Below are 11,552 nucleotides of genomic sequence, written 5' to 3'. Positions count from 1 at the left end.
TTGATGTTGAAGAAGAAAGAAGAGACCAGAGCAGCCTCACAGTCCATGGCATAGGGAGGCGAGAAGCAAGTGTCTGAGGAGAGGGAATTAGCCAGTGGGGGAGGGTAGGAATATAGAAGCAGCAGCCTCCTAAATCTTGGGTTAATCTAATATGGAAAATGCTTGGAATAAAGTACAAGTCTCTGAGTTGTAATTGTCCACCTCTACGATGTTGGAAGTACCACGGAACCTGGGAAAATCCAATGGACAGGAGCATAAATAGATCCTTCGGTTTTGTGGATGTGGGTAAGCTGTGAAAGATTTCTACAGATGCAGTTTGGGATGACAAGGTATTACTAGGTAATACAAAATTATTTAGTGAGGCAGCTTCTTGAGAATGAAAACTGCTGGGGGGGTGGTTTTCTTGAGAGTACCTGGACCCGTAGCTAGGGTATGGAGGACTGGCCAGGACAACATGAACACCTAGGATGGAAGTAGAACCAGGTTTGCTCCCTACAGCCTTTTCCAGAAAGGATTGGTGCAGAAATATAGAAAGAAAGAACTCTCCTCCTTAGAGTAGGGTTAATGTCACGACTCCCTCACTCCCATGGATTGTTAGAGCCAAATGTCCACCTGAAGGGGACTGGGGCCAGAAAGCCACCTCTGAGATTCGACGGCAGCCCAAGAACTGGGATGAGAACCCACTTCTTGTCTGGAGATAATAACGATTTAGCAAAATACAGAGGGGCTCGGTGAAGCTCTAGCTGTGGTGGGAAGCAATTAGGAGCACGGGGCAGTCTCCTTCCCTCTCCTCCTCCGCCCCTCTCAAGAATACTTCGATTCCAACATAGCCCAAGAAGAGCTCAAGGGAGTTAAAGGGGGGAAATATTCTGGGCAGCCCCAGGGAAGTTATCTCAATGCAGGAAGGGCACAGAGACCCAGAAAGTGGAGCCATCTGTGAGCTGCTGGAGGAGCTAAGATGATGCGGGGACACCCGAGTCACCGGCAGAGCTCCGCATGGCTGGGACCAGAGCAGAAAAGCACAGACTGGCTTAACGATTCTCCAGGGACAGAAACCCTCCCTGTGGAGCCCCGTCTGGAGACCACAAGCAAGCAAAGCCACACGCCCCAAGCAGCAAAGAAACTGAGTTTGCTGGTATAAATGTGAGGTTGCTGCAGAAGGCAGGTGTCGCCTCTGCCTCTCACAGCCCCTTTAAGAGGAGAGAGAGGAGGAAAGGGAAGAAAGATACATCCAACACCAGCCTTGAGGAAAGCAGTTATTCACATTCGTGACTAAGTTTAAGCTGCTAACGAGAAAAGAGCCCTGGGTCTAGGATCTTGAACTGGATACAGACCAATAAAATAATCCATGACGGGGATTTGGCTAAATTTTCACACAAGACTCTTTTAAAAGGTCGTGGCTGAAAAATATGTCCATGGCCATACAAAGACAGGAATATACTTGTAATTTTTCTGCGGAGTAGAAATGAGAGGTAGAAACCTAGAAAAAGTGTAGTTCTGATGATAGCATGTTTCACGTTCTCATATTTCTAAGTGATGATCAAATACGTTACACCAGTTTCCATCTTAGAGATCCAAAATATTTTTCAACTTTGACAAAAAAGGTGCTAATAAGAAGCTGTCAAATGCACAGAAACCAGCAGCCTCCCAGGAGGGCGAGGAAAATGGCAGGGATCACAAGCCTCACCAGCCCAGGCTGGCCAGGACAGTCACCTGGTTTACACTTCTGGTTTCCCTATAAGGAAAGGGGTGTGGCTTCTCTCGGGAAATTGAGGGCCAAGTAGCTGCAGAGAAAGAGACATCACAGAAACCAACTAGAGCCCCCAGCGCTGGCAGACGCCTGAGTGACACTGCCATGGGCCCCCGGCTCCTGGGCTGGGTCCTGCTTTGGCTCCTGGGAGCAGGTGAGACCCAGAGCCCGAGGGCAACCTCGCCTGTAGCTTGCAGGTCTTAGCTCGAGCCCTTTCCTAAGGGCTGCAGCATCAGGTGCCTCCTCGGCTGCCTCTAGCTCTGTCTCCTTCCCCCACAGGCCCCGTGGAAGCCGACGTGACCCAGAGCCCGACACACCGCATCACAGAGACCAGGAAGAAGCTGACAGTGACTTGTTCTCAGAATATGAACCACGATGCTATGTACTGGTATCGACAAGACCCAGGGCTGGGTCTCAGGCTGATCTACTTCTCACAGAATGTTAATTTTACTGAAAAGGGAGATATCCCTGATGGGTACACTGTTTCTCGGAAAGAGAAGAAGGATTTCTCCCTGACCCTGGAGTCGGCCAGCGTCACCCAGACCTCCTTGTACCTCTGCGCCAGCAGCGTATCCACAGCGCGGCGCAGCCAGCTGCTGTCTGCACAAGAAGGGCAGCCACAAGGGCAGGGAGGCCACACCCAACCAAAAGGAAAAACTTCCCCCGTCATCTGTGCCCACAGAAGTCCTTCCCTGACTCCCCAGCTGTGGGGACTCTGGGCAACGCAGCCCCTGTGCAACGGGCCCTCCGCTCATTTCTGGCGCCAACGAGCTTTTCAAAGCAGGCCCAGCTAACTGCGTTAAGTCTAGCACCAGGGGTAAGGCTTTCCTTTCCTAGAAAAAGACTTTTGCACACACTGCCATCCTTTCTCCTTACTGAGGATCATTGTTACCCCAACTGAACATTGTGTTTTCAGTTCACTCACTTAACAAAATTTCACCCCACATTTCAAGTCCTCTTCTTACAAGTCTTGTAGCTTGGAGGAACAGCACGTTCTGAGTTGTTTACTAAATCTGTTATCTCATTTTCCTCATCTCAGCAAATGGTCTGCCATCCCCCCAAATGCCCAAGCCAAAGGTGGAGAAGTCGTCCCCATCATCTCTTGGATACTCCCTTGCCACCCCTAATGTACCCTCCCTGCACACTTCTAAGTATTAAACTCCTTGCAAGTTTTACTAGCTTTTCTTAACCTCACTGATAACACTGTGGTCCAGCAAATGCTGCCTCTCTCCTGGATTCCTTAACCACCATCCAAATTGCTACCTGCCCCCACCCACAAAGTACTCTGGAGCTTAAAATTCATCAGCATCTTTCATTAACTTGGCTGACATCTGAAGTTTATGTTACTTTACAAGCCTCTCAACAACTCCACGATGCGGTCTTTGCACCTGTCTCCCTTCCTTAACGTGAACGTCCCTTTTCCTTCAGTTACACAGCTGCCTTCCGCTCTACAACCCTCCTTGGGACCTGAACATGTCCTACGCTGACTCACCCCTGGGTCTTCACCAAGAATGTTCCCTCTACCTGGACACCTAATTAATGATTTCTCTACATACCAATTCAGAGTCATTTCCTCCAGGAAGATTTCTTTGAATCCCTGACTGAATTAGTTCTTCTCTGTGCTCTAATGACAGCCTGAACATCAATCCTCACGGCAGTTAACATACTCGATTGTTTGCTGTTTAAAACGTACATGAATAAATGTTGGAGTTAATGAGAGCAGCGACTATGCTTATATTGGGTACTTTTTTTTAATCTCCATACTCACCAGAGTGCCTGAGGAGTGCGGGGCTAATGAATGAAGGATCAGTCATACCATCTTCCCAAAACCCCTCTGACTAGTCCAGGATCTGAGCCCCCTGCAGAGTCCTCACCCACCCATACTTTGGGGAGATTCCACGGGTTTTCACGTGGGAATGCAAACAAGATGAATCACGTACTCGAGTACTGTTTAATTCTTTCTCTACGCCAGCCCTGGTTTACTCTGTGCTATACATGGGGATTTTGGGGGCTCCTTACATAGAACTCAGTCTATGCAAATGTATTTAATCTATTTTTTTAAATATGTGTGTGTTATGCTGGTGTAAGTCACAGCAGGTTTCTTGCCTGTCTTGCTGCTCGGATGTAAGAGCGATCGTGACCATGCTTATGGCAACATCTTTACGTGCCTTTTTACCACAGGATAAACAAGTCTCCCTGATGGAAATACAAATAGTGAATCAAAATGCATTTACTCCAGCTGTGCAGGTTGCCCCCTGACAATGGTGGAAATGCGGATAATGAGTTTAAGTTAGCATAGATTGGTTTAGCAGAAATCTACTTCCAAGTATTTTTATCCTCATCTTTGGAAACTTCATTTGGTTGTAGCTACTGGGGTTGCTTTGGAAGGCTGAAATACTCTGGTATCAAGGCTTAAATGGGGGAAATGTCTTGGTGTCTTGATGTCTTTTTTGTTGTTGCTGCTAATGGCAGTACTGGGGATTGAGCCCAGGACCATGTGCATGCTAGGCACGTGCTCTGCCTCTGAGCTATACCACCCCCACCCCCCAAATACTTTTAAAAATCCCTTTTTAGAGTGGAATAGCCAGGTCAGTTTTTACAGATAAAGTCAGCTTTCCTTTATCCATTGTGTCTGATTTCTTAGTGTGAAAAGCACGGGTCAGCACTCTATACAGATGTGTGTCCGCCAGTCCTGGACATTTCTGACGTCACTTCCAGTTGTTGCAATAGGGCGCTGGCATTCTTAGTGAGGCTTATCGGGGCCCTGGTGTTGCGGTGGCCGGAGGGTTCTGGCTCTGGTAGGAGCAGAATGAGGAGCCAGATACATTTCTAAGCCCTAGCATCTCTCTCCTTCGCACAGATTTCCTCCAGCCAGTGTAGGAAGGCTGCTTGGAGGCACTTTTCTATCGGCCACAAGGAGGTATTCTGGTGTCACCGATGGACAAAAGTTATAGAGCATTTCCTAGTTACTCTCTGAAAAGTGGATATACATGGGGGGATTCCAGGGCTTGATGCCTGTATGAAGGTCAGGCTACTTTGCAGACATCAGTCATCCACCCGTGTTGGGGACAGCAAAACACAAAGTCACTATCACAACAGGTTTCTAAGTGAGCCTTCAGCAAAAATTGCTGATGCGATGAGGAACCTCGAAACTGCCTTATAGGATGAAGGAAACGAGGACTGAGCAGGGGAAGCCTGGATGGACCTGGGGCAAATAGAGGAACAGAGGCAAGTCAGGGACCACCACAGCGCTTCCTTCCTGACCCAGCTGAGCCCAGCGCCTCTGCCCAGCAGGAAGCCATGGACAGTGTCACAGCAAGCAGGGCCCTTGCCGTGCTGCAATCAACAGCAGCATCACAGGCGCATCTGCCTATGAGGGACCAGGGATGCAGTGAAGTCCCACCTCCCAGGCCAGAGACCAGAGTGCGGAACAGACAGATGCCTCAGTCCTGTTCTGGCCCTGCCATGGGTCCCAGGCTTCTCCACTGTGTGGCCCTTTGTGTCTTTGGAGCAGGTGAGTCCTGGTCAGAACGGACATCTCTGACTAACGCTATCTCGTCCCCAGCTCTGTGGCAGCAACGTTACTCTCCTTTACTGTCTCAGCATCTTCCTCCTCTCCTTGCAGGTCCCGTGGGTGCCATGGTCAAACAGACCCCAAGATACTCGGTGACCGGGACGGGAAAACCAGTGACCCTGAATTGTTCTCAGACTCTGAATCATGATACCATGTACTGGTACCAACAAAAGCCCAGCCAACCACCAAAACTGCTGCTTTACTACTACAATACACAGTTAAACAGGGAAACCGACACCTCTGACAATTTCCAGTCCAGGCAGTTCAACACCTCTTCCTGTTCTCTGGACATCCGCTCGGCAGGCGTGGGGGACTCGGCCGTGTATCTCTGTGCCAGCAGTAGAGACACAGAGCTGAAGGGTTCCCTCCCCTCTGTTCATAAACCTCTCTGTTTCCCAGATCCAAGGGTCTTGTGAAGACCTCCCTCCCTTCTTACAACCGCAGGAGGAAGTGGTTTATGACTGTCGTGATCGCCTTTGTAGACAGAAGTTGGGCATAAACCTACAGAAACCATCAACAGTTATGCCAAGAGTGGGAAAAGTGGTTCCTCTTACCCGACGTTCAGTTTGTGGTAATTTCCCGGGACACCTTAATCACCCGTTCGGTCCTCTTCAGTAGATAAATAGGAACTTTCTTCCTTTGGTTTTTGTTTGTTTGTTTGTTTAATCTAAGTTGGAGACTTAGAAACATGTTGACAGGCCCAGGTGAGAGGTTGCCCCACTCTCACGAATCCCTGCCTTTAGGGGAATAAACTGCCCTTGTAGGCATGCTAATGTGGTCTCAGAGTTTTCTCATCAAGTAGGGAAAATGAGAACTGCTAAAATTTGTGCCAGATTTGAAGACAAGTGACTCGCCTGGAGCATGCATTATTCACAATGTATTTAACTATCCTGCCGGATACAGATCTGTCTCTGAACCATTTAAGTGGAACCAATAGGACTTATATCAAAAGCTAGAAGCAGTGCTATGGAAGATATATTGAAATGACTAGAGTTTGCCCTCTGTTTTTCATGTTAATAAATAATATCAAATGCTGCAGCTCGTCTGGAAAAAAAAAAAAAAAAAAGACTCCTGCAATCGACCAGAACAACTTTCTAAAGGCCGATACGTGACTTACACCCTTTACTAGACTGAAACATTTATGATGGCTGATTGAATACATGGATGCAGGAGTGAGTACAGTTCACCCCTGGGAGAAGGAATTGGCATTGGTGAGCGATGCCGGACTCAGAAGATGAGGATGTGTGCCCGCTTTAATTTTGAGGAACACGTACATGGTCCGACTGTGCAGTAGTTATTCCGTCGCCACATATGCTCACGAGCAACACCACAAGCTTCCAAGTCTCTCATCAAGAGGCCGAGAGGTGCTGCCCAGCATCCAATTCTGGTGCTGTTAAGTGAAAACCAGGGCAGCTATAAACTGTCAGCTGGGCTACCGACCCTCTAACTTCAATGTCCTGCTTTCCACACATTTGCAACCCTTTGCCTACTAATGATTAAAGCTTGTGTCTCTTTATTCTTCTGCCTAGATTAAAGTTTTTTCTTCTATAAAATTAAGTATTCAGGCCAGGTTTCTCTGGGGTCTCTTCTCACTTACCCTATTTCCCGGATACAGCCTATGTATAAAACGGATGTATCTTGAGTGAATGGCCAAAGCATTCCACCAGGGGGCGGAGGAGCCCGCCCTCCGATTCTGTAAACACGCCACATCCTCACAAATACAAGGAGAGAAATGAAGAGCACAGACTCGTCTCTTTTCTGGTCCAGATGAAGGGAAGGCGACACCCGGGAAGGGAGACGCAGGCGCTCTTGCTGTTCCTGGCGCCCCGTCTGATCCTCATACGTGGACGGTTTTGGGAGATGTGATGGGGGAGGAGGAGAGGGAAAGGGGCTGCCGATGTGGTCGATATGGTTTGCTGTCGATAAGCAGAGTGGCAGGGAACTGTCTTGTCCTCCAGGGCGTGTGATGGTCACTAAAAATGTGAGGACACATTTAGGGAAGGAGGGAATGAAATTCTTGGGGGAATCTGATAGAAAAAATGGGAGGTTGTGATGTTGGATGCTCTGAGAGTTTGGAGACAGCAAAGGAGAAAGAATAAAATAAAAAAAAAATTTTATTGTGGTCAGAACACTTAACATGAGCCTTACTTTCCTCACAAAACTGTAAGTACAATATGGTGTATACATACAGCTGAAGGGAAGGAAATGCTGCAATTCAAGACAACACAGATAAACTTTGAGGACATCACGCTGAGCGATAAGCCAGTCACAGAAGGACAGGCGCTACGTGATTCCATTTATCCAGGGGTCAGTGGTTTCTTCTGCGGTTCTGAGTCATCCCACGTTTGGCCTCCTCTGCCTTCTCTCATTTACATTCAGCAATGTCATTTCCCAGCAGTCAAACCAGGGCATCTTGGAAGAGAGAGCTTCTGTGCAGATCCAGTGCCATCAGATGGGCTTACAGGAACCAACTATTTTCTGGACTATTATTTTATTTGTTACGAATATCTGTTATTTCAGCGGAGTTTAATACTGATGGCCCTTAAGAAAGCTGCCTTAGTTCAAGTCCTCTAAGAAGCTGATACCAAGCTTGGGTTAGTCTTGCAAGGGATTTATTAGAGAAAATGGCTGTGGGAGAAAATGGGAGGTGGCTGGGAGATGGAGATCTGTGACCCTGACGGGAAGGAGTGAGGTAGGAAAAGGAGGCAAAGGGAGGAAGGAAGGAAAGCAGGTCTTAGGCTGCAGCACAGTTCTAAGAAATGGCAGCAAAGCTGAGCAGATCCTTAAGGCAAACTAGAGCTATGAAGCTCTGTGTCCTTGTGGCCCGCCTCCCGCCCTAGCCCGCTGCTTCAGGTCCAGGGCAGAGACAGTGATGCACTTCCCTTGAAATAATACCCCTGCTCTCTGAGTGGGTCCCTGGGTGGGGTAGGATGCCCTGGTCTTCTTGACTTGCCCCTCCCAGCGTGGACTCTCCATGCTATGAGCAAGCCAGGAAGAGGAAGGCTGGGGACTCGTCTTCTTGGCCCACTGTTCCTGGAGTAGAGAGTTCACGCTATGAGTGGGTGCTGGGTGGAAGAAGGGACCCCAGACCTCGGGGCTGTAATGGCCAGAAGCAGAATTTCTACACTGCAGGGCTGGTGGGGATGAGAGGGCCTGGCAGCCTGTCCCTCCCTGGGGAGAACCTGGGGGATCCCTGAGTTCTGGACCACATCCACGTGGGTTAGAGCTCCTGCCACAGAGCTTGGGCTGGTGGAGGCGGGGAGTCATGGCTCAGAAGCCACCGACTCTCACTGCTCTTCCTGAGATTCAGTAGATTGTCTTGAGTGACTGTTTCTCCATTTGCTGTATGCTCGTAGGATAATTTTCAGAGGTTTTAAATGCTTTTTCCTAAATTTTCAGGTTACGGTTTTTTCTCTGGAAATCAGATACTTAAAGCTCCTCCTGCTGCCATCTTGGAAGTGACTCTCAGCCCAGTACAACCGTCTACGTAAAAGGCGGCCAGACCCCGGGCTGTGACTTGCCCACTCCTGCTCTAGCCTCATTTTGTCCCACTACTAAAGGGTGACCATTCTGGGGATCCTGCTGAAGCTTTAAGCTTTTCTGCAGTCTCCCTCTATGTTTTTAAAGTTCCATCTACACAGACACAGCTTATTGCTGAGACAAAAATTGGTTTTGATCCCTGTGAAGATTTTCGGCGTTCTGCTGTGGCTCCTTCCTCTCTGGCGGTCTTCCTCACAGCTTCTAGCTGCCTTTGTTCCAACTTTTCACTTCTGTCTCATCAACTCAGAACATTTACAGGCTCCGTTTTTCCCTCCTCATTGTGTGTAGACACTGCCCCCATTTGTTTCTGACTTTAGACGAATCAGAGCCCTGTGCTGCCTGTTTTCCAGTGACTGAGTTGTGTCGTATATTCCATTTGGTTTTCACTTGTGCAGAGCAGGATTCTAAACTTAATGGATAGATTTCAGTTCTGGGAACTGCAAATAAAAAATATTAAAAATCAAAGAATAAAATAAAACTAAAGACAGGACAGGAAATGAGAAATGTAGTTGGAAATGATGTGAATGAAGCTGAAGGAAGAGAAATTTCCAGGACTTAGCACATAGTCGATAGTCAATACTGTCAAACGCTTCCAAGAGAAGCAGGCAGAGAAGCGAACGTGAGTTCCTTCCCCGGTAAGTATACAATGTTAATCTTTAGGGAAATAACTTCCTAAGAGTATAAGGAATGGAAGTATTCCATGAACAAGTTGAAGGCGGCATCTGAAGGAGTGATTTCTCTGTGACAAAAGCAAGTGTGCCTTTATATAAAGACTGCTCGGTTCTAGGAAGTGGGCACGTCACAGAGAAGCTGCTCACCGGGAAGAAAGAACCTCGGAGAAAGCCACATGCCTCTGCTCTTTTCCTGATTCTGCCATGTGCCAAACGGTCCTCGGCCTCATGGTCCTTTGTCTCCTGGGTGCAGGTAAGTTCCTGTCCTGATCTTGTCAGCCCCCTGCTCGTAGCCTGCTGTCCATGTCAGTCGACTCCCTCAGGGACGAAGGCTCCAACTTCTGTGTGCTTTCTTCACAGGCTTCCTTGAAGCAGAAGTCACCCAGACTCCCGGGCACCTGGTCAAAGGGACAGGACAGAAAGCGGAAATGTACTGTGTCCCAAGAAAGGGACACAATTATGTTTGCTGGTATCAACAGATCCCAGCAAAAGAGTTCAAGTTCTTGATTTCCTTCCAAAATAATAATGAACTTGATAAAACAGGGATGCCCAAGGAGAGGTTTTCAGCTGTGTGCTACCAAAACTCATCCTGTACCCTGAAGATCCAGCCTGCGGCGCTGCAGGATTCAGCCGTGTATCTCTGTGCCAGCAGTGAATCCACAGTGGTAAGTATTAGCTGATCTTAATGCACAAACTCATCCTGGCCCAGCTCAGGAAGCAGGTGGTGTAGCAGGTTGAAAGAGGAAATAACAGAAACTAACTAGAGCTGTCTTAAGCCATATGGAAATTTCTTGCAAGGCTAAAGCATATCCTATGAAACCCCAAAACAAGAACATAGGATTTTCTCTGGAACAAACCAGACTGAAGTCCTGAACCTGTGACATGGCACATTCGACAGCTCATTTCTTTTCCCACCGTGTTGGCTCCGTTTGTTCTCCCTTATTATAGACCGCCTCCTTCATTTCTTAAATCGTGTAGTGATGAGATGATTATAGATTCAGACGTCAGCCTTCCAGCCACATTGAGAAGGATCAGCCTTCTCTCATGCTAGATTACAAATCCAGAAAATAGGAAAAAAAAAAAAAAGATTCTGTTTTGCTAAAAACTGTGCTTCTAGAAAACTCAACATTAGCCAAATGAGTTGAGTTATTTTGAACAACATGGCAGCTGAGAGTCTGTGACTTTGACCTTATGCATCAAGAATTCCAAAGAGTGGAGTTCAGTTCTCTAATTAGGGGCCAGGACACCCAAGAGATATCCACCACGTGGGAGGGGTGAAGGATAACTTGCATTTGCTGGATACAAAAAACCTAGGAAAAGAGAAAGGATCAGAGGAGCGACCAAATCCTTAGTTTTTAGAATAATATCAGACCAAGTGAAGACTCTGGTTAATTTCTTTTTTAGGAGTTAAATCCAAGTCACACAAAAAGCGTGCTAATTTTAAGTGTGATAATGTCAGACCCCTCCTCCCCCCGGTCACTAATTAGCTTCTATGGAGTTGAGGAAGGAGACAGATGAATATGTATGTACTCAGTGGAAACACATCTGATGTGCAACTGCAAATTGATATGCAGACAGTTGAAAAGCCCTCAGGTGTGTGGTCCAAACTGTAGTGAGACAATAATTCCACATGAGTGTAGGTGAAAGCAGGCGTTGTGGCTTTACCCCTACCTAGGGAGATCCGTGCAATTCTGTAGAGCAGATAAAGGATTCAAAACACCTCCTCTAAAATTTGATCATCTCTTTACAAAACTGGTTATTTCTACGCCACCCACCACTCATCTCTAGAAAAGTTTGTATACTCTTCCCAGTCACATCTGCTCTTATTTCAGTGTAAGCTGAACCCACTTGTCTTACTCCCAGAAGTCCAAATATACTTTTGTCCCAGGCAAAACTTCATTCGGACCCCTTGAAACAGCAGCTCAAAAGTGAATGTTCCTTACTGTCCATCTTTGCTCTTCTCCAAATCCAAGTCTTACTCAGTAACTAACCCCTTTGCTTTTGTCACAGAGGAGTC

At 47.5% G+C, this 11,552-nt stretch overlaps 1 long non-coding RNA gene and 1 gene segment (V, D, J or C); both read left to right on the top strand.

The window, feature by feature from the left end:
• The first annotated feature begins 1,855 nt into the window (after nt 1-1,855).
• Nucleotides 1,856-3,286, top strand: LOC135321763 (T cell receptor beta variable 27-like). The segment is given in 3 exon segments: nt 1,856-1,904; nt 2,030-2,319; nt 3,179-3,286. Coding segments are annotated over 3 exon segments (447 nt in total).
• A 6,079-nt stretch (nt 3,287-9,365) lies between these two features.
• Nucleotides 9,366-10,035, top strand: LOC135321649 (uncharacterized). Its single transcript, XR_010381557.1, has 3 exons — nt 9,366-9,499; nt 9,652-9,788; nt 9,896-10,035. It is a non-coding gene; the product is annotated as an uncharacterized LOC135321649 (long non-coding RNA).
• The last annotated feature ends 1,517 nt before the right edge of the window (nt 10,036-11,552 follow it).

This window comes from Camelus dromedarius, chromosome 7 (assembly GCF_036321535.1).
Source record: "Camelus dromedarius isolate mCamDro1 chromosome 7, mCamDro1.pat, whole genome shotgun sequence".
In the NCBI taxonomy this organism is placed as follows: Eukaryota; Metazoa; Chordata; class Mammalia; order Artiodactyla; family Camelidae; genus Camelus; species Camelus dromedarius.
Note: the sequence above shows the minus strand (reverse complement) of the source record. Positions and strands in the feature narration are given on the sequence as shown.